At 43.9% G+C, this 21,592-nt stretch overlaps 1 protein-coding gene across 1 annotated transcript in view; it reads left to right on the top strand.

Annotated features, from left to right (window-relative positions):
- Positions 1 to 350: 350 nt before the first annotated feature.
- LOC137312037 (collagen alpha-1(XI) chain-like) overlaps positions 351 to 21,592 on the top strand; it is a gene marked incomplete at both ends in the record, with an annotated part of 196,628 nt that continues 175,386 nt past the window's right edge. Inside the window, one exon of the mRNA XM_067978829.1 lies at positions 351 to 479. Within this exon, the coding sequence (XP_067834930.1) occupies positions 351 to 479 (129 nt within the window). The remainder of the gene's footprint in view (positions 480 to 21,592) is intronic.

Raw genomic sequence — 21,592 nt, 5'->3', positions numbered from 1 at the left:
GAGGAATTTCTTCTCCCAGAGGGTTGTGAATCTTTGGAATTCTTTACCCCAAGAAGCTGTGGAGGCTGAGTCATTGAATACATTCAAGGCTGAGTTAGACAAATTTTGATCAGCGAGGGAGTCAAAGGATATGGGGAAAGGGCGGGAAAGTGGAGTTGAGGTAAAAATCAGATCAGCCATGATCTCATTGAATGGCGGAGCAGGCTCGAGGGGCCGAATGGCCTACTCCTGCTCCTATCTCTTCTGGTCTTATGGTCTTAAGTGTTCCTTTCTTTTTTACACAGTTGGAAGATAAAATGTCTACGGATACCTCGGTGATGTTCTAACGTGATGTGTCTCTGTGTTTTCAGGGTGAGATCCAGCAGTTCTTGATTGTAGCTGATCCTCGAGCGGCCTACGATTACTGTGAATATTACAGTCCATCCTGTGACCGTCCACCGCCCAACATACCACAGGCCCAGGAACCCCAAATCATTGAGGTCAGTTCCATGTCCAGATATCAGGTGCGAGCAGCTTCCCAAACTGTCCTGTGAGGAAACCCCCAAAAAAAGAATCACACTGGTGTGTAAATGGCCCTGTGCTGGTCCCATATCGTTCGAGATTCCTCCCTGCAATATATTAACACCAGCCTTAAGCTCAGTTAAGATGAACGGCCTAACACTGGTTTAATGTACTCACAAGAGACTCAGGATAGTGTTTAATACAGAAATCTGGAAGGGTTCAACCTGATAATGCTTTATAGCAACCTCTGTATCTCTCTCTCTCTCTCTCTATCGCTCTCTCTATCTCTCTCTCTCTCTCTCTATCGCTCTCTCTGTCTCTGTCATTCTCTCTCTCGCTCTACCTCTATCTCTCTCTCTGTATCTCTCTATCTCTCTCTGTCTCTATCTCTATCTCCCTATCTCTCCCTGTCTCTATGTCTCTCTCTTTCTATCTCTATCTCTATCTCTCTCTCTCTCCCTATCTCTTTCTGTCTCTATCTCTCTCTGTCTCTCTCTATCTCTCCCTGTCTCTGTGTCTCTATCTCTATCTCTCTCTGTATCTCTCTCTCTCTGTCTCTCTCTATAACTCTCTCTCTACCTCTTTCTGTCTCTATTGCTTTCTCTCTGTCTATCTCTCTGTCTCTCTCTATATCTCTCTCTACCTCTCTCTGTCTCTATCTCTCTCTGTCTCTCTGTCGCTCTCTCTCTCTATCTCTCTCTCTACCTCTCTCTGTCTATCTCTCTCTCTATCTCTCTCTGTTTCTCTCTGTCTCTATGTCTATCTCTCTCTCTCTCTCTCTCTGTCTTTCTTTCTCTCTGTCTCTATCTCACTGTCGCTCTCTCTCTCTCTATCTCTCTCTCTGTCTGTCTCTCTCTGTCTATCTCTCTCTCTCTGTCTCTCTCTCTCTCTCTATTTCTCTCTGTCTCTATGTCTATCTCTATCTCTCTCTCTACCTCTCTCTGTCTTGCTCTCTCTTTTTCTCTCTGTCTCTATCTCTCTCTCTACCTCTCTCTGTCTCTATCTTTCTCTCTGTCTCTCTATCTCTCTGTCTCTCTCTATCTCTCCTCTACCTCTCTCTCTCTATCTCTCTCTGTCTCACTCTCTGTCTCTCTCTCTCTCTACCTCCCTGTGTCTCTAGCTCTCTCTCTGCCTCTCTGTCTCTCTCTCTCTATCTCTCTCGCTACCTCTCTCTCTCTGACCCTCTCTCTCTCTCTCTCTCTCTCCGTCTCTATCTCTCTCTGTCTCTATCTCTCTCTCTCTGTCTCTCTCTCTACCTCTCTCTCTCTCTATCTCTCTCTGTATCTCTCTCTCTTTCTGTCTCTCTCTGTCTCTCTGTCTCACTCTCTGTCTATCTCTCTCTCTACCTCCCTGTGTCTCTATCTCTCTCTCTGCCTCTCTGTCTCTCTCTCTCTCTCTCTCTACTTCTCTCTCTATCTCTCTACCTCTCTCTCTCCCAACCTCTCTCTCTCTCCCTCTCTCTCTGTCTCTCTCTCTCTATCTCTCTATCTATCACTCACAGAATGTGTTCGAGCAGTAACTTGTAGCTGCCTTTCTGACTGATTCTAATTACCACCAGACGTTTTCCAAGTGAGAACGGAAAGCGTGAAGTTACGGCCTGATTTTCAGCTGTTGTTGATGTGACACTGGCCCGCTGGTTTTCAGTCTCCACAGAGAGACGAGGGGAGGGGGATTTTCAAACCCCAAACGGAAGCCTCTTTATGTATTTTACGCAAAGCCGCAGGTTTTCAGTTTTCACGGATATTCAGCATAATCTAATTAATTCCAAAATCTCCCGGATCCCGTGTAGTTAAAGCAAGGTTTGATTTAATGTGTCAGTGTAGACCAATGAACATGCTTAAAAACCACTCACTCTGTCAAGTAATAACTGTTCCTCATGTGTTCAGTATGTTGCAAATGTCTAAGTTCTGATATTAATCCATGCCAGTCAGTGAAGGCCACTGGGAGATGTGCTTCCCCTCTCTTGTATTTCTCACGAATACTTCACGGGTCTCGCTTGTCTCCAGTGCTGTGTCTGCCTGGTGAACTTTGAGGCTTTGCACTAACGCGATGCACTAGAAGATGGGTCTTTGCACTAATGCGATGCACTAGAAGATGGGTCTTTGCACTAACACTCGATTGTGATGCACTAGAAGATGGGTCTTTGCACTAACACTCGATTGTGATGCACTAGAAGATGGGTCTTTGCACTAACACTCGATTGTGATGCACTAGAAGATGGGTCTTTGCACTAACACTCGATTGTGATGCACTAGAAGATGGGTCTTTGCACTAACACTCGATTGTGATGCACTAGAAGATGGGTCTTTGCACTAACACTCGATTGTGATGCACTAGAAGAATAATGATGAGAAAACGTGGGAATTTCCTTTGATCAAACATCTCGCTATCAATGTGTTGGTCGTTTCACCTGCTTTGTGCTTCTGTTTCACGTATTGATCTCCACACAGTTCGGAGAGACCCGGGATACGGCTAACAGTTTGCACAGCGCACACAGAGCAAAGTGTGATATTTCTAAACGCAGATCCCCCAGTCATAGTCAGCAGTCAACATGGGCTGTCAACTTACTTTAAATTCATTCTGGGGATGTGGGCGTCCCTGGCAAGGCCGGCATTTATTGCCCATCCCGAGTTGCCCTGAGAAGGTGGTGCTGGGCCTTCTTCTTGAACCACTGGGAGCGGGTTTGATACAAACTGAGTGTCTCGCTCGGACACTTCAGAGGGAGGTTAAGGGTCAATCACGTTGGTGTGGGACTGGAGTCACATATAGGCCCAGACCGGGTAAGGTCGGCAGGTTTCCTTCCCTAAAGGACATTAGTGAACCAGTTGGGTTTTTACGACAATCCGACACTTTCATGGTCGCTTTTACTGAGACCAGATTTTTATTTCCTGATTTATTTAAACTGAATTCCAATCCTCAAACTGCCCCATTGGGATTTGAACTCACGAACTCTGGATTATTTGCAGTATGATTCCAATTCAAGGAGAACGGCAGCTCCATGAGACCAGGTGCACATCCTGTAGAGGTGTGTGACTGGGGACATGGGCAATCAGTAGACGGGACGGCCTTCCAGAGTGGACGGTCCAGACTTGACCATGGGATTCCTTTAGGAAACACTGAGCTGTGAAGTTAGTGGTAGGTGTTCTGGAAGGTTGGGATCGAAGGGGCTACTACATATCAGCCAAACCCGTGACCTTGATCCTCAGACTTTGGAATCAGGGGATTAAATATCTGACACTTGCAAATTACGGGGTCCGAGTACAGAAATCACTAAACGCCAGTGGACAGGTACAAAAAATAATCCGAAAGGCCAGTGGAATGTTGGCCTTTATCTCGGGGGCTGGAATACAAAGGGGAGGAAGTGATGTTCCAGCTGTGCAGAGCTCTGGTCAGACCACATCTGGAGACTGCGTTCAGTTCTGGGCACCGCACCTCAGGAAGGATATATTGGCCCTGGAGGGGGTGCAGCACAGATTCACCAGAATGATACTGGGGATTAAAGGGTTAAATTATAAGGACAGGTTGCAGAGACTGGGCTTGTATTCACTCGAGTTGAGAAGATTAAGGGATGTTTAAAATGTTTAAAGGATGTGATAGGGTAGATAAAGAGAAACTATTTCCTCGGGCATTGTGTGTCCCAACACGGGCCGGTCAGAGGCAGAATGAGGCACAGTCCCTCCCACTGACCCTTCAACAAGGCTCCGCACACTGAGGTGGAACAGGGACACCTGGAGACTGGGTTCAGTTCTGGGCACCGCACCTCAGGAAGGATATATTGGCCTTGGAGGGGGGGTGGAGCAGATTCACCAGAATGATACCGGGGATTAAAGGGTTAAATTACGAGGACAGGTTGCAGAGACTGGGCTTGTATTCCCTCGAGTTTAGAAGATTGAGGAGTGATCTGATCGAGGGGTTTAAGATGATTAAAGGATTTGATCGGGTCGATGGAGAGAAACTATTTCCTCTGGTGGGAGAGTCCAGAACAAGGGGGAATAATCTTAAAATTAGAGCTCGGCCGTTCAGGGGTGATGTCAGGAAGCATTTCTTCACACAAAGGGGAGTGGGAATCTGGAACTCTCTCCCCCAAAAAGGCTGTGGATGCTGGGGGTCAATTGGAGCTTTCAAGACTGAGATCGATGGATTTTTGTATCGAGGGATACGGAGCAAAGGCGGGGAAATGGGGTGAAGATCCAGATCAGCCATGATCCAATTGAACGGTGGAACAGGCTCGAGGGGCTGAATGGCCTCCTCCTGTTGCTAATCTTCCTACAATCCACTTAAAATGGTTGGTTATTTGTCACATTTGGCCACAGCACACATAAACTTTAAAAGGCGTGCACGGTTTCGGGGGCGCACGGTTCCGGGGGCGCTCGGTTCCGGGGGCGCACGGTTTCGGGGGCGCTCGGTTCCGGGGGCGTTCGGTTCCGGGGGTTTACGGTTCCGGGGGTTTACGGTTTCGGGGGCGCACCGTTTCGGGGGCGCATCGGTTCCGGGGGTTTACGGTTCCGGGGGTGCACGGTTTCGGGGGCGCACGGTTTCGGGGGCCCACGGTTTCGGGGGTGCTCGTTTTCGGGGGTGTTCGGTTCCGGGGGTTTATGGTTCCGGGGATTTACGGTTTCGGGGGTGTTCGGTTCCGGGGGTTTACGGTTTCGGGGGCGCACCGTTTCGGGGGCGCACCGTTTCGGGGGTTTACGGTTTCGGGGGTTTACGGTTTCGGGGGTGCTCGGTTTCGGGGGTGCTCGGTTCCGGGGGTTTACGGTTTCGGGGGTGTACGGTTTCGGGGGTGTACGGTTTCGGGGGTGTTCGGTTCCGGGGGTTTACGGTTCCGGGGGTTTACGGTTCCGGGGGTTTACGGTTTCGGGGGCGCACCGTTTCGGGGGCGTTCGGTTTCGGGGGTTTACGGTTTCGGGGGTTTACGGTTTCGGGGGCGCACGGTTTCGGGGGCGCACGGTTTCGGGGGCGTACAGTTTCGGGGGTGTACCGTTTCGGGGGTGTTCGGTTCCAGGGGTTTACGGTTTCGGGGGTGTTCGGTTCCAGGGGTTTACGGTTTCGGGGGTGTACGGTTTCGGGGGTGTACCGTTTCGGGGGTGTACCGTTTCGGGGGTGTTCGGTTCCAGGGGTTTACGGTTTCGGGGGTGTTCGGTTCCAGGGGTTTACGGTTTCGGGGGTGTTCGGTTCCAGGGGTTTACGGTTTCGGGGGTGTTCGGTTCCAGGGGTTTACGGTTTCGGGGGTGTACGGTTTCGGGGGTGTACCGTTTCGGGGGTGTACCGTTTCGGGGGTGTTCGGTTCCAGGGGTTTACGGTTTCGGGGGTGTACAGTTTCGGGGGTTGGAGTGAAATTTATAAAGAGAGCAGCTTGTCAGTAGAATTCTCCTCTTCCTTGTCACTGATAGACTTCAACTGTGTTGAGTTAAGATCACAGGCAACAGGAAAAAACTCCAGGACAGAGTCTGGATTTGATTGTTGGAGTCTGTGCTCCCAGAGCAGAGTGAGGTGAGAATACACATGGGGAATGTGGGAGTGCCTCAGGGCCCAGTCTCACTTTCTATCCCTTCATTTTGTGGGGAATGGCACAGAATTCATTAACCTCTGCACCCAATTCCCAATCGGAATTCCCATTGTGCAAAGTGCGGCCCATGGAGTGGAGATTTGGGAAAAATTAATGCCTAGATTTTTGGAATAAAGACTCCAGCCTGGAAACAGCTGCTTACAATATTCCGGCATCTTTACCACATTCCTCGGCACCCTTTCTCTCTCTGTGCTACGAGCTGACAAAGGAATGTTGTACAACACATTGTGGTCTCACATGTCAATATGACAGTAATCTCTCGACTTTAACATCACTGTACATTAGTCATACAGCACAGAAGGAGGTCTTTCACCAATTCCCTTAAATCTGTGTCCTCTGGTCACCGACCCTCCTGCCCACTGGAAACAGTTTCTCCTTATTTACTCTATCAAAACCCTTCATAATTTTGAACACCTCGATTAAATCTCCCCCTTGACCTTCCCTCTTCCAAGGAGAACAATCTCAGCTTCTCCAGTCTCTCCACATCACTGAAGTCCCTCATCCCTGGTCCCATTCCAGTAAATCTCCTCCGCACCCTCTCCAAGGCCGTCACATCCTTCCTAAAGTGCGGTGCCCAGAATTGGACACAATTCTCTAGCTGTGGACTGACCAGTGATTTATAAAGGTTTAGTATAACTCCCTTGCTTTTGTACTCTCTGCCTCTATTAATAAAGCCCAGGATCCCATATGCTTTTTGAACAGCCTTCCCACCTTGTCCTGCCACCTTCAAAGATTTATATTATCAAGGTGACCAGGATTGGGACTAGAATCCATACAAAAGTACAAGCAATGACAGGCAGGGAATGACTCTCTGGTCCATCCAGCCTGTCTCACACAATCCTGATAACTTGTCCATGCATAAATTGTACTAGAGAGGGTGCAGAGGAGATTTACGAGGAGCAGGACTGGAGAATTTTAGCTATGAGGAAAGATTGGATAGGCTGGGGTTGTTCTCTTTGAAACAGAGGAGGCTGAGGGGAGATTTAATTGAGGTATAAAATTATGAGGGACCCAGATAGAGTGGATAGGGAGGACCTATTTCCATTAGCAAAGAGGTCAATAACCAGGGGGCCTAGATTTAAAGTAATTGGTAGAAGGATTAGAGGGGAGCGGAGGAGTAATTTTTTCACCCAGCGGGTGGTGGGGGTCTGGAACTCACTGCCTGAGAGGGTGGGAGAGGCAGAAACCCTCAACTCATTTACAAAGTACCTGGATGTGACCCTGAAGAGCCGTAACCCACAGGGCGACGGACCAAGAGCTGGAAAGTGGGATTAGGCTGGGTGGGTCAAAGTAATTTTAAGACCTCATTTATTATAGGAATACTAGGAACAGGAGGAGGCCATTCAGCCCCTCAAGCCTGCTTCCCCGTTCAATCACATCATGGCTGATCTGTATCTTAACCCCATTTCCCCGCCTTTGCTCCGTATCCCTCGATACCCAACAAAAATCCATCGATCTCAGTCCTGGAAGCTCCAGTTGACCCCCAGCCTCCACAGCCTTCCCATCTCTTCTCATCTCATCTCATCTCAAGGATTGTTGAGTGAAAGGCATCACATTCTGATCAATGCCAAACAGTTCGTGAAGCAGGAACTTGTTAAAAGAGCAGGGGATGAGGGGGTATTTGATTGTCTTTACTTGTTCAGAAGCCAGTAACAGGGATTGGGGAATCAGATGTGACTCCCAGGGTGATAGTTTCACTGACGAAATGATCGTTTGGGAGGAAGGGTTACAGTTCACGGGCTCGGGCGGGCCGGGAGCTGCCCGTATCCAGGGACTCTGCTGGTGTAAAACGATCAGTCAGCCGGTGCAGTCACTCAGTAACCCGGGGAATCACAGCCCCCACTGTCGAACACATCACACACTCGCTGTTTGTGCTGCATGTTTGCCGGGGAGTAACATGCAGTATCCTTTGACAGCTGTTTCTCTAGCCCTGTCTTTATTCGCCAGGCGTGTTCTTGGCAACACTTTAACCGTCGGCTAAATCTGCTGCTGTGTTTCCTTTTTTCCATGTTTGTTTCTAAACGGCAGCTTATGGTGAGTGAACTGGAGCCAGCTGATCATTCTTAGGGTATTCGAGCCCAAACATGTGTGTTGGGACTGACACTCACTCACTCTGATGGGGGCTGCAGTGGGAGACGATCCAGTTAACGACACAAAAAAGAGCCTTTCAATCACGCGTCAGCAGCAATGGGTTCATTTTGTCGCAGTACGAATTTTGCTAGTTCTAATATTGCTAACACTGTCGCTACTTCTCTCGGGACCGAAACCGTTAACCAGGTCACCAGTCAACTAATCTCACTTGAAGGCTCTGGGAGTCACCAATGTTTTAACTTCCTTGATAACGTAGAGGAGGGAGTCACTGTCTCACCCTGCAGCGTGTTGCTAAAGTGTCACTTGTTTAAACATCTTTGTCCGTGTTTCGTTTGTTTATTGACTGCAGGTTGAATTGTGGAATCTTAGAGCGCAGGAGGCCATTTGGCCCATCGTGCCTGTGCTGGCTCTTTGAAAGATCTATCCAATTAGTCCCACTCCCCCGCTCTTTCCCCAAAGCCCTGTACATTTTTCCCTTTTCAAGTGTTCATCCAATTCCCTTTTGAAAGTTATTATTGAATCTGCTTCCACCGCCCTTTCAGGCAGCGCATTCCAGATCAGAACAACTCGCTGCGGAAAAATAAATCTCCTGATTTCTCCAGAGAATCCAGCAGAAGCTGCCTGGAATCAACTGACACGTGTGGGGCTCATTGTCCAGCCAAGACAGTCAACACACCAGACTTAGTGAGATCGAGGGTTCCTTTCAGGACTCCCATCAATCTTTCAAACAGATTAGACTGCGGTGAATAAACAGGCTGAAGAGAGGGATTTACACTGGTGTTGGATCACTGCACGCGTTCCCTCAAAATTGGCTTGAAAGAACAAGTCAAGGGCTGAACTCAGTGACGTCTCTGTTTATTATTCAGAGCCCACCCAGATTCCAGTCTCGATCTTTTATCTCCTCGGTCCACATTTCTACTGAGTTCTTTAAATCGATGTCACTTTTATATATCATTCTATAGTGCTGAAAGTCTAAAGACTGTTTGCAATTCAAGTCCAACATTCCCACAAAATGTTCCCACTATACGTTCCCGCAATGCCTTCCCGCTATACATTCCCACTATACATTCCCGCTATACATTCCCACGATACGTTCCCGCTATACATTCCCGCTATACATTCCCGCTATACATTCCCGCGATACATTCCCACCATGCGTTCCCATTATACATTCCCGCTATACATTCCCGCTATACATTCCCGCTATACGTTCCCGCTATACATTCCCGCTATACATTCCCACTATATGTTCCCGCTATACATTCCCACTATACATTCCCGCTATACATTCCCGCTATACATACATTCCCGCTATACATTCCCACTATACATTCCCGCTATACGTTCCCACTATATGTTCCCGCTATACATTCCCACTATACATTCCCGCTATACATACATTCCCGCTATACATTCCCACTATACATTCCCACTATACATTCCCGCTATACATACATTCCCGCTATACATTCCCACTATACATTCCCGCTATACATTCCAACTATACATTCCCGCTATACATTCCCGCTATACATTCCCACTATACATTCCCGCTATACATTCCAACTATACATTCCCGCTATACGTTCCCGCTATACGTTCCCGCTATACATTCCCACTATACATTCCCGCTATACATTCCCGCTATACATTCCCGCTATACATTCCCACTATACGTTCCCGCTATACGTTCCCGCTATACATTCCCGCTATACGTTCCCGCTATACATTCCCGCTATACATTCCAACTATACATTCCCGCTATACATTCCCACTATACATTCCCGCTATACATTCCCACTATACATTCCAACTATACGTTCCCACTATACATTCCAACTATACATTCCCGCTATACATTCCCACTATACATTCCAACTATACATTCCCGCTATACATTCCCACTATACATTCCCGCTATACATTCCAACTATACATTCCCGCTATACATTCCCGCTATACATTCCCACTATACATTCCCGCTATACATTCCAACTATACATTCCCGCTATACGTTCCCGCTATACGTTCCCGCTATACATTCCAACTATACATTCCCGCTATACATTCCCGCTATACATTCCCACTATACATTCCCGCTATACATTCCCACTATACGTTCCCACTATACATTCCCACGATACATTCCCAATATACGTTCCCACTATACATTCCCGCTATACATTCCCGCTATACGTTCCCGCTATACGTTCCCGCTATACATTCCCACTATACATTCCCGCTATACATTCACACTATACATTCCCGCTATACATTCCCACTATACATTCCCGCTATACATTCCCGCTATACGTTCCCGCTATACATTCCCACTATACATTCCCGCTATACATTCCCACTATATGTTCCCACTATACATTCCCACTATATGTTCCCGCTATACATTCCCACTATACATTCCCACTATACATTCCCGCTATACAGTCCCACTATATATTCCCGCTATACATTCCCGCTATACATTCCCACTATACATTCCCGCTATACATTCCCGCTATACATTCCAACTATACATTCCCGCTATACAGTCCCACTATACATTCCCGCTATACATTCCCGCTATACATTCCCGTGACACATTCCCACTATACATTCCCGCTATACAGTCCCGCTATACATTCCCGCTATACATTCCCGCTATACATTCCCGCTATACATTCCCGTGACACATTCCCACTATACATTCCCACTATACATTCCCGCTATACATTCCCGCTATACAGTCCCACTATACATTCCCGCTATACATTCCCGCTATACAGTCCCACTATACATTCCCACTATACATCCCGGCTATACAGTCCCGCTATACATTCCCGCTATACAGTCCCGCTATACAGTCCCACTATACATTCCCGCTATACATTCCCGCTATACAGTCCCACTATACATTCCCACTATACATCCCGGCTATACAGTCCCGCTATACATTCCCGCTATACAGTCCCGCTATACAGTCCCACTATACATTCCCGCCATACATTCCCGCTATACATTCCCACTATATGTTCCCACTATACATTCCCACTATATGTTCCCGCTATACATCCCCGCCATACATTCCCACTATACATTCACACTATACATTCCCGCTATACGTTCCCACTATACATTCCCGCTATACGGTCCCGCTATACATTCACACTATACATTCCCGCTATACGTTCCCACTATACATTCCCGCTATACGGTCCAGCTATACATTCCCACTATACATTCCCGCAATACGTTCCCACTATACATTCCCGCTATACGGTCCCGCTATATATTCCCACGATACATTCCCACTATACGTTCCCACTATACATTCCCACTATATGTTCCCGCTATACATCCCCGCTATACATTCCCACTATACATTCACACTATACATTCCCGCTATACGTTCCCACTATACATTCCTGCTATACGGTCCCGCTATACATTCCCACTATACATTCCCACTATACATTCCCGCTATACGTTCCCACTATACATTCCCACTATATGTTCCCGCGACACATTCCCACTATACATTCCCACTATACGGTCCCGCGATACATTCCCACTATACATTCCCACTATACATTCCCGCTATACAGTCCCGCTATACATTCCCGCTATACATTCCCGCTATACATTCCCGCTATACATTCCCACTATACAGTCCCGCTATACATTCCCACTATACATTCCCGCTATACAGTCCCGCTATATGTTCCCGCTATATGTTCCCACTATACAGTCCCGCTATACATTCCCGCTATACATTCCCATTATACATTCCCGCTATACATTCCCACTATACAGTCCCGCAATACATTCCCGCTATACATTCCCACTATACAGTCCCGCTATACATTCCCGCTATACATTCCCGCCATACATTCCCACTATACATTCCCGCTATACAGTCCCGCTATACATTCCCACTATACATTCCCGCTATACATTCCCACTATACATTTCCGCTATACGTTCCCACTATACGTTCCCGCTATACATTCCCGCTATACATTCCCGCTATACGTTCCCACTATACATTCCCGCTATACATTCCCGCTATACATTCCCACTATACATTCCCGCTATACATTCCCGCTATACGTTCCCACTATACATTCCCACTATACAGTCCCGCTATACATTCCCACTATACATTCCCACCATACATTCCCGCTATACGTTCCCGCTATACATTCCCGCTATACATTCCTGCTATACGTTCCCACTATACATTCCCGCTATACATTCCCACTATACGTTCCCGCTATACATTCCCGCTATACATTCCCACTATATGTTCCCACTATACATTCCCATTATAATTCCCACTATACATTCCCGCGATACATTCCCACTATACATTCCCACTATACGTTCCTGCTATACATTCCCGCTATACATTCCCACTATATGTTCCCGCTATACATTCCCGCTATACATTCCCACTATACAGTCCCGCTATACATTCCCGCTATATGTTCCCACTATACAGTCCCGCTATATGTTCCCGCTATATGTTCCCACTATACAGTCCCGCTATACATTCCCGCTATACATTCCCACTATACAGTCCCGCTATACGTTCCCGCTATATGTTCCCACTATACAGTCCCGCTATACATTCCCATTATACATTCCCGCTATGCAGTCACGCTATACATTCCCACTATACATTCCCACTATACATTCCCACTATACGTTCCCGCTATACATTCCCGCTATACATTCCCATTATACATTCCCGCTATGCAGTCACGCTATACATTCCCACTATACAGTCCCGCTATACATTCCCATTATACGTTCCCGCTATACATTCCCGCTATACGTTCCCACTATACATTCCCACTATACATTCCCACTATACGTTCCCGCTATACATTCCCACTATACATTCCCACTATACATTCCCACTATACATTCCCGCTATACGTTCCCACTATATGTTCCCACTATACATTCCCATTATAATTCCCACTATACATTCCCGCGATACATTCCCACTATACATTCCCACTATACGTTCCTGCTATACATTCCCGCTATACATTCCCACTATATGTTCCCGCGACACATTCCCACTATACATTCCCACTATACAGTCCCGCAATACATTCCCGCTATACATTCCCACTATACAGTCCCGCTATACATTCCCGCTATACATTCCCGCCATACATTCCCACTATACATTCCCGCTATACAGTCCCGCTATACATTCCCACTATACATTCCCGCTATACATTCCCACTATACATTTCCGCTATACGTTCCCACTATACGTTCCCGCTATACATTCCCGCTATACATTCCCGCTATACGTTCCCACTATACATTCCCGCTATACATTCCCGCTATACATTCCCACTATACATTCCCGCTATACATTCCCGCTATACGTTCCCACTATACATTCCCACTATACAGTCCCGCTATACATTCCCACTATACATTCCCACCATACATTCCCGCTATACGTTCCCGCTATACATTCCCGCTATACATTCCTGCTATACGTTCCCACTATACATTCCCGCTATACATTCCCACTATACGTTCCCGCTATACATTCCCGCTATACATTCCCACTATATGTTCCCACTATACATTCCCATTATAATTCCCACTATACATTCCCGCGATACATTCCCACTATACATTCCCACTATACGTTCCTGCTATACATTCCCGCTATACATTCCCACTATATGTTCCCGCTATACATTCCCGCTATACATTCCCACTATACAGTCCCGCTATACATTCCCGCTATATGTTCCCACTATACAGTCCCGCTATACGTTCCCGCTATATGTTCCCACTATACAGTCCCGCTATACATTCCCGCTATACATTCCCACTATACAGTCCCGCTATACGTTCCCGCTATATGTTCCCACTATACAGTCCCGCTATACATTCCCATTATACATTCCCGCTATGCAGTCACGCTATACATTCCCACTATACATTCCCACTATACATTCCCACTATACGTTCCCGCTATACATTCCCGCTATACATTCCCATTATACATTCCCGCTATGCAGTCACGCTATACATTCCCACTATACAGTCCCGCTATACATTTCCATTATACGTTCCCGCTATACATTCCCGCTATACGTTCCCACTATACATTCCCACTATACATTCCCACTATACGTTCCCGCTATACATTCCCACTATACATTCCCACTATACATTCCCACTATACATTCCCGCTATACGTTCCCACTATATGTTCCCACTATACATTCCCATTATAATTCCCACTATACATTCCCGCCATACATTCCCACTATACATTCCCGCTATACAGTCCCGCTATACATTCCCACTATACATTCCCGCTATACATTCCCACTATACATTTCCGCTATACGTTCCCGCTATACATTCCCGCTATACATTCCCGCTATACGTTCCCACTATACATTCCCGCTATACATTCCCGCTATACATTCCCACTATACATTCCCGCTATACATTCCCGCTATACGTTCCCACTATACATTCCCACTATACAGTCCCGCTATACATTCCCACTATACATTCCCACCATATATTCCCGCTATACGTTCCCGCTATACATTCCCGCTATACATTCCTGCTATACGTTCCCACTATACATTCCCGCTATACATTCCCACTATACGTTCCCGCTATACATTCCCGCTATACATTCCCACTATACATTCCCGCTATACATTCCCACTATACGTTCCCGCTATACATTCCCGCTATACATTCCCACTATACATTCCCACTATATGTTCCCACTATACATTCCCATTATAATTCCCACTATACATTCCCGCGATACATTCCCACTATACATTCCCACTATACGTTCCTGCTATACATTCCCGCTATACATTCCCACTATATGTTCCCGCTATACATTCCCGCTATACATTCCCACTATACAGTCCCGCTATACATTCCCGCTATATGTTCCCACTATACAGTCCCGCTATACGTTCCCGCTATATGTTCCCACTATACAGTCCCGCTATACATTCCCGCTATACATTCCCACTATACAGTCCCGCTATACGTTCCCGCTATATGTTCCCACTATACAGTCCCGCTATACATTCCCATTATACATTCCCGCTATGCAGTCACGCTATACATTCCCACTATACATTCCCACTATACATTCCCACTATACGTTCCCGCTATACATTCCCGCTATACATTCCCATTATACATTCCCGCTATGCAGTCACGCTATACATTCCCACTATACAGTCCCGCTATACATTCCCATTATACGTTCCCGCTATACATTCCCGCTATACGTTCCCACTATACATTCCCACTATACATTCCCACTATACGTTCCCGCTATACATTCCCACTATACATTCCCACTATACATTCCCGCTATACGTTCCCACTATATGTTCCCACTATACATTCCCATTATAATTCCCACTATACATTCCCGCGATACATTCCCACTATACATTCCCACTATACGTTCCCGCTATACATTCCCACTATACATTCCCACTATACATTCCCACTATACATTCCCGCTATACGTTCCCACTATATGTTCCCGCTATACTTTCCAGCTATACATTCCCACTATATGTTCCCGCGACACATTCCCACTATACATTCCCACTATACAGTCCCGCTATACGTTCCCGCTATATGTTCCCACTATACAGTCCCACTATACATTCCCGCTATACATTTCCGCTATACAGTCCCACTATACATTCCCGCTATACATTCCCACTATACAGTCCCGCTATACATTCCCGCTATACATTTCCGCTATACAGTCCCACTATACATTCCCGCTATACATTCCCACTATACAGTCCCGCTATGCATTCCCACTATACAGTCCCGCTATACATTCCCGCTATACATTCCCACTGTACATTCCCGCTATACGTTCCCACTATACATTCCCGCTATACATTCCCGCTATACATTCCCACTATACAGTCCCGCTATACATTCCCGCTATACATTCCCGCTATACGTTCCCGCTATACGTTCCCGCTATACGTTCCCGCTATACATTCCCGCTATACGTTCCCGCTATACATTCCCACTATACATTCCCGCTATACAGTCCCGCTATACATTCCCACTATACGTTCCGGCTATACGTTCCCGCTATACATTCCCACTATACATTCCCGCTATACATTTCCGCTATACATTCCCGCTATACATTTCCGCTATACGTTCCCGCTATACGTTCCCGCTATACGTTCCCACTATACAGTCACGGTATACGTTCACGCTATATGTTCCCACTTTACAGTCCCGCTATACATTCCCACTATACATTCCCGCTATACGTTCCCACTATACATTCCCGCTATACGTTCCCACTATACGTTCCCGCTATACGTTCCCGCTATACGTTCCCACTATACGTTCCCGCTATACGTTCCCACTATACATTCCCGCTATACATTCCCACTATACATTCCCGCTATACGTTCCCGCTATACATTCCCACTATTCATTCCCACTATACGTTCCTGCTATACGTTCCTGCTATACATTCCCACTATACATTCCCGCTATACGTTCCCGCTATACGTTCCCGCTATACCTTCCCGCTATACGTTCCCGCTATACGTTCCCACTATACATTCCCGCTATACGTTCCCACTATACATTCCCACTATACATTCCCGCTATACCTTCCCGCTATACATTCCCGCTATACGTTCCCACTATACATTCCCGCTATACGTTCCCGCTATACGTTCCCACTATACATTCCCGCTATACGTTCCCGCTATACATTCCCGCTATACATTCCCGCTATACATTCCCGCTATACAGTCCCGCGATACATTCCCGCTATACGTTCCCACTATACATTCCCGCTATACATTCCCGTTATACATTCCCACTATACATTCCCACTATACATTCCCATTATAATTCCCACTATACATTCCCATTATAATTCCCACTATACATTCCCACTATACATTCCCGCTATTCGTTCCCACTATACATTCCCGCTATACATTCCCATTATACATTCCCACTATACATTCCCACTATACATTCCCATTATAATTCCCACTATACATTCCCATTATAATTCCCACTATACATTCCCACTATACATTCCCACTATATGTTCCCACTATACATTCCCACTATACATTCCTGCTATACATTCCCGCTATACATTCCCACTATATGTTCCCACTATACATTCCCATTATAATTCCCACTATACATTCCCACTATACATTCCCTCTATACGTTCCCGCTATACGTTCCCGCGATACATTCCCACTATACATTCCCACTATACGTTCCCACTATATGTTCCCACTATACATTCCCGCTATACATTCCCACGATACATTCCCACTATACATTCCCACTATATGTTCCCACTGTACATTCCCATTATAATTCCCACTATACATTCCCGCGATACATTCCCACTATACGTTCCCACTATACGTTCCCGCTATATGTTCCCACTATACATTCCCATTATATTTCCCACTATACATTCCCACTATACATTCCCACTATACATTCCCATTATAATTCCCACTATACATTCCCACTATACATTCCCACTATACTTTCCCACTATACATTCCCATTATAATTCCCACTATATGTTCCTGCTATACATTCCCACTATACGTTCCCACTATACATTCCCACTATACTTTCCCACTATACATTCCCATTATAATTCCCACTATATGTTCCCGCTATACATTCCCGCTATACGTTCCCACTATATGGTCCTGCTATACGTTCCCACTATACATTCCCGCTATACATTCCCGCTATACATTCCCGCTATACGTTCCCACTATATGGTCCTGCTATACGTTCCCACTATACGGTCCCGCTATACATTCCCACTATATGGTCCTGCTATACATTCCCACTATACATTCCCGCTATACGTTCCCACTATATGGTCCTGCTATACATTCCCGCTATACATTCCCGCTATACGTTCCCACTATACATTCCCGCTATACGTTCCCACTATACATTCCCGCTATACGTTCCCACTATACATTCCCGCTATACGTTCCCGCAATACGGTCCTGTGCTACCAGTGCCACGCTCCAATTAGTCCCGTCCAGCGTTCCCGCTTTACGTTCCCGCTTTACGTTCCCGCTTTACGTTCCCGCTTTATGTTCCCGCTGTACGGTCCTGTGCCACCTTTGCTACATCTGTACCCCCTGTACCAATTATTGCCCAGCCCCCGAACACCACTTCCCCACGAGACTACGTTTGGTCTTGAATCCCTGTGTGCAATTCCACGGGAGATCGACGAGTGTAAATATTTGTATATATTGATAAATTTGCTCTCGTGACACAAGGATTCAACATGCAAATTGTTTGCTCATATCATTAAAACATTCAGAGAACGATACAGACCACAGGAGGCCATTCGGCCCATCGTGCTGGCTCTTTGAAAGAGCTACCCAATCAGTCCCACTCCCCCCACTCTTTCCCCAGAGACCAGTAAACTTCACCTCTTCAAATATTTATCCAACTCTAAAGGGACTGGATAATGTCGACCATGACCAGCTGTTTCACCTTGTCCAGAACAGTAGGTCCCGAGGACACGGCCTGCGCTCAAAGGGATGGTCACTGTGAGTGGTGGGAATGACAGGATCAAAGTTTAGAAGCTGCTGTTCGGGAGAAATTGCAGCTCCCAGGGTTGCTCCGCAGAGGAGCTTTCGAAGAGGCCTGATCTCTGAAACTCTGCACAGGGACAACCATCAAGGATTGATATTTTTAAGGCTTAATCAGGTTCTAAAGCCCAAATAGGGGTATGATTTCACGAATGAAAAGGTTCCTGGCACAGAAAAAGGCCATTCGGACCATCTCTGAGAGAGCTACCCAATGAACGCCACTCCCCCTGAAGCAGATGGCATTCTGACCTGCAGGCAGTTCATTCTCTGGCTGTTCTGAACATTCATTCCCGGTCACTAGGGACGTCCTTTATGTGTGATGGGTCTCAGATTCCCTTCCCTGAAGGATATGTCTGAACCAGTTGGGATTTATGACAATCCAACAGTTTGTCGTGGTAATTATTTTCTCATGGAAGCCTCACGTCACCAGATCGAGAGCACTGACTTTCCCACCTTGGCATTGACCCCTGGGGTCAGCTCCAGAACCGTCTGTGCTGTTAAATCTGCTAAATGTAGGTCAGTGGGATAATCAATAAACCAAACTTCACTTAACAAATAAAATAAACTTCACATAATAAATAAACCAAACTTCACATAATATATAACACAATCTTCACATAATATATAACACAATCTTCACATAATATATATCACAATCTTCACATAATATATAATACAATCTTCACATAATATATAACACAATCTTCACATAATATATATCACAATCTTCACATAATATATATCACAATCTTCACATAATATATAACACAATCTTCACATAATATATAATACAATCTTCACATAATAAATAAACCAAACTTCACATAATATATATCACAATCTTCACATAATATATAACACAATCTTCACATAATATATAACACAATCTTCACATAATATATAACACAATCTTCACATAATATATAACACAATCTTCACATAATATATAACACAATCTTCACATAATATATAACACAATCTTCACATAATATATATCACAATCTTCACATAATATATATCACAATCTTCACATAATATATATCACAATCTTCACATAATATATAATACAATCTTCACATAACATATAACACAATCTTCACATAATATATATCACAATCTTCACATAATATATAATACAATCTTCACATAATATATAACACAATCTTCACATAATATATATCACAATCTTCACATAATATATAATACAATCTTCACATAATATATATCACAATCTTCACATAATATATATCACAATCTTCACATAATATATAATACAATCTTCACATAATATATAACACAATCTTCACATAATATATAATACAATCTTCACATAATATATAATACAATCTTCACATAATATATAACACAATCTTCACATAATATATAACACAATCTTCACATAATATATAACACAATCTTCACATAATATATAACACAATCTTCACATAATATATATCACAATCTTCACATAATATATAACACAATCTTCACATAATATATAACACAATCTTCACATAATATATAACACAATCTTCACATAATATATAACACAATCTTCACATAATATATAACACAATCTTCACATAATATATATCACAATCTTCACATAATATATAACACAATCTTCACATAATATATAACACAATCTTCACATAATATATAATACAATCTTCACATAATATATAACACAATCTTCACATAATATATATCACAATCTTCACATAATATATATCACAATCTTCACATAATATATATCACAATCTTCACATAATATATAACACAATCTTCACATAATATATATCACAATCTTCACATAATATATAATACAATCTTCACATAATATATAATACAATCTTCACATAAAATATAATACAATCTTCACATAATATATAACACAATCTTCACATAATATATATCACAATCTTCACATAATATATATCACAATCTTCACATAATATATATCACAATCTTCCCATAATATATATCACAATCTTCACATAATATATATCACAATCTTCACATAATATATAACACAATCTTCACATAATATATATCACAATCTTCACATAATATATAATACAATCTTCACATAATATATATCACAATCTTCACATAATATATAACACAATCTTCACATAATATATATCACAATCTTCACATAATATATAATACAATCTTCACATAATATATAACACAATCTTCACATAATATATAATACAATCTTCACATAATATATAATACAATCTTCACATAATATATATCACAATCTTCACATAATATATAATACAATCTTCACATAATATATAATACAATCTTCACATAATATATAACACAATCTTCACATAATATATATCACAATCTTCACATAATATATAATACAATCTTCACATAATATATAATACAATCTTCACATAATATATAACACAATCTTCACATAATATATATCACAATCTTCACATAATATATAATACAATCTTCACATAATATATAACACAATCTTCACATAATATATAATACAATCTTCACATAATATATATCACAATCTTCACATAATATATAACACAATCTTCACATAATATATAATACAATCTTCACATAATATATATCACAATCTTCACATAATATATAATACAATCTTCACATAATATATAACACAATCTTCACATAATATATAATACAATCTTCACATAATATATATCACAATCTTCACATAATATATAATACAATCTTCACATAATATATAACA

This window comes from Heptranchias perlo, unplaced genomic scaffold (genome assembly GCF_035084215.1).
Source record: "Heptranchias perlo isolate sHepPer1 unplaced genomic scaffold, sHepPer1.hap1 HAP1_SCAFFOLD_394, whole genome shotgun sequence".
Classification (NCBI taxonomy): Eukaryota; Metazoa; Chordata; class Chondrichthyes; order Hexanchiformes; family Hexanchidae; genus Heptranchias; species Heptranchias perlo.
This window is presented reverse-complemented; position numbering and strand designations above follow the sequence as displayed.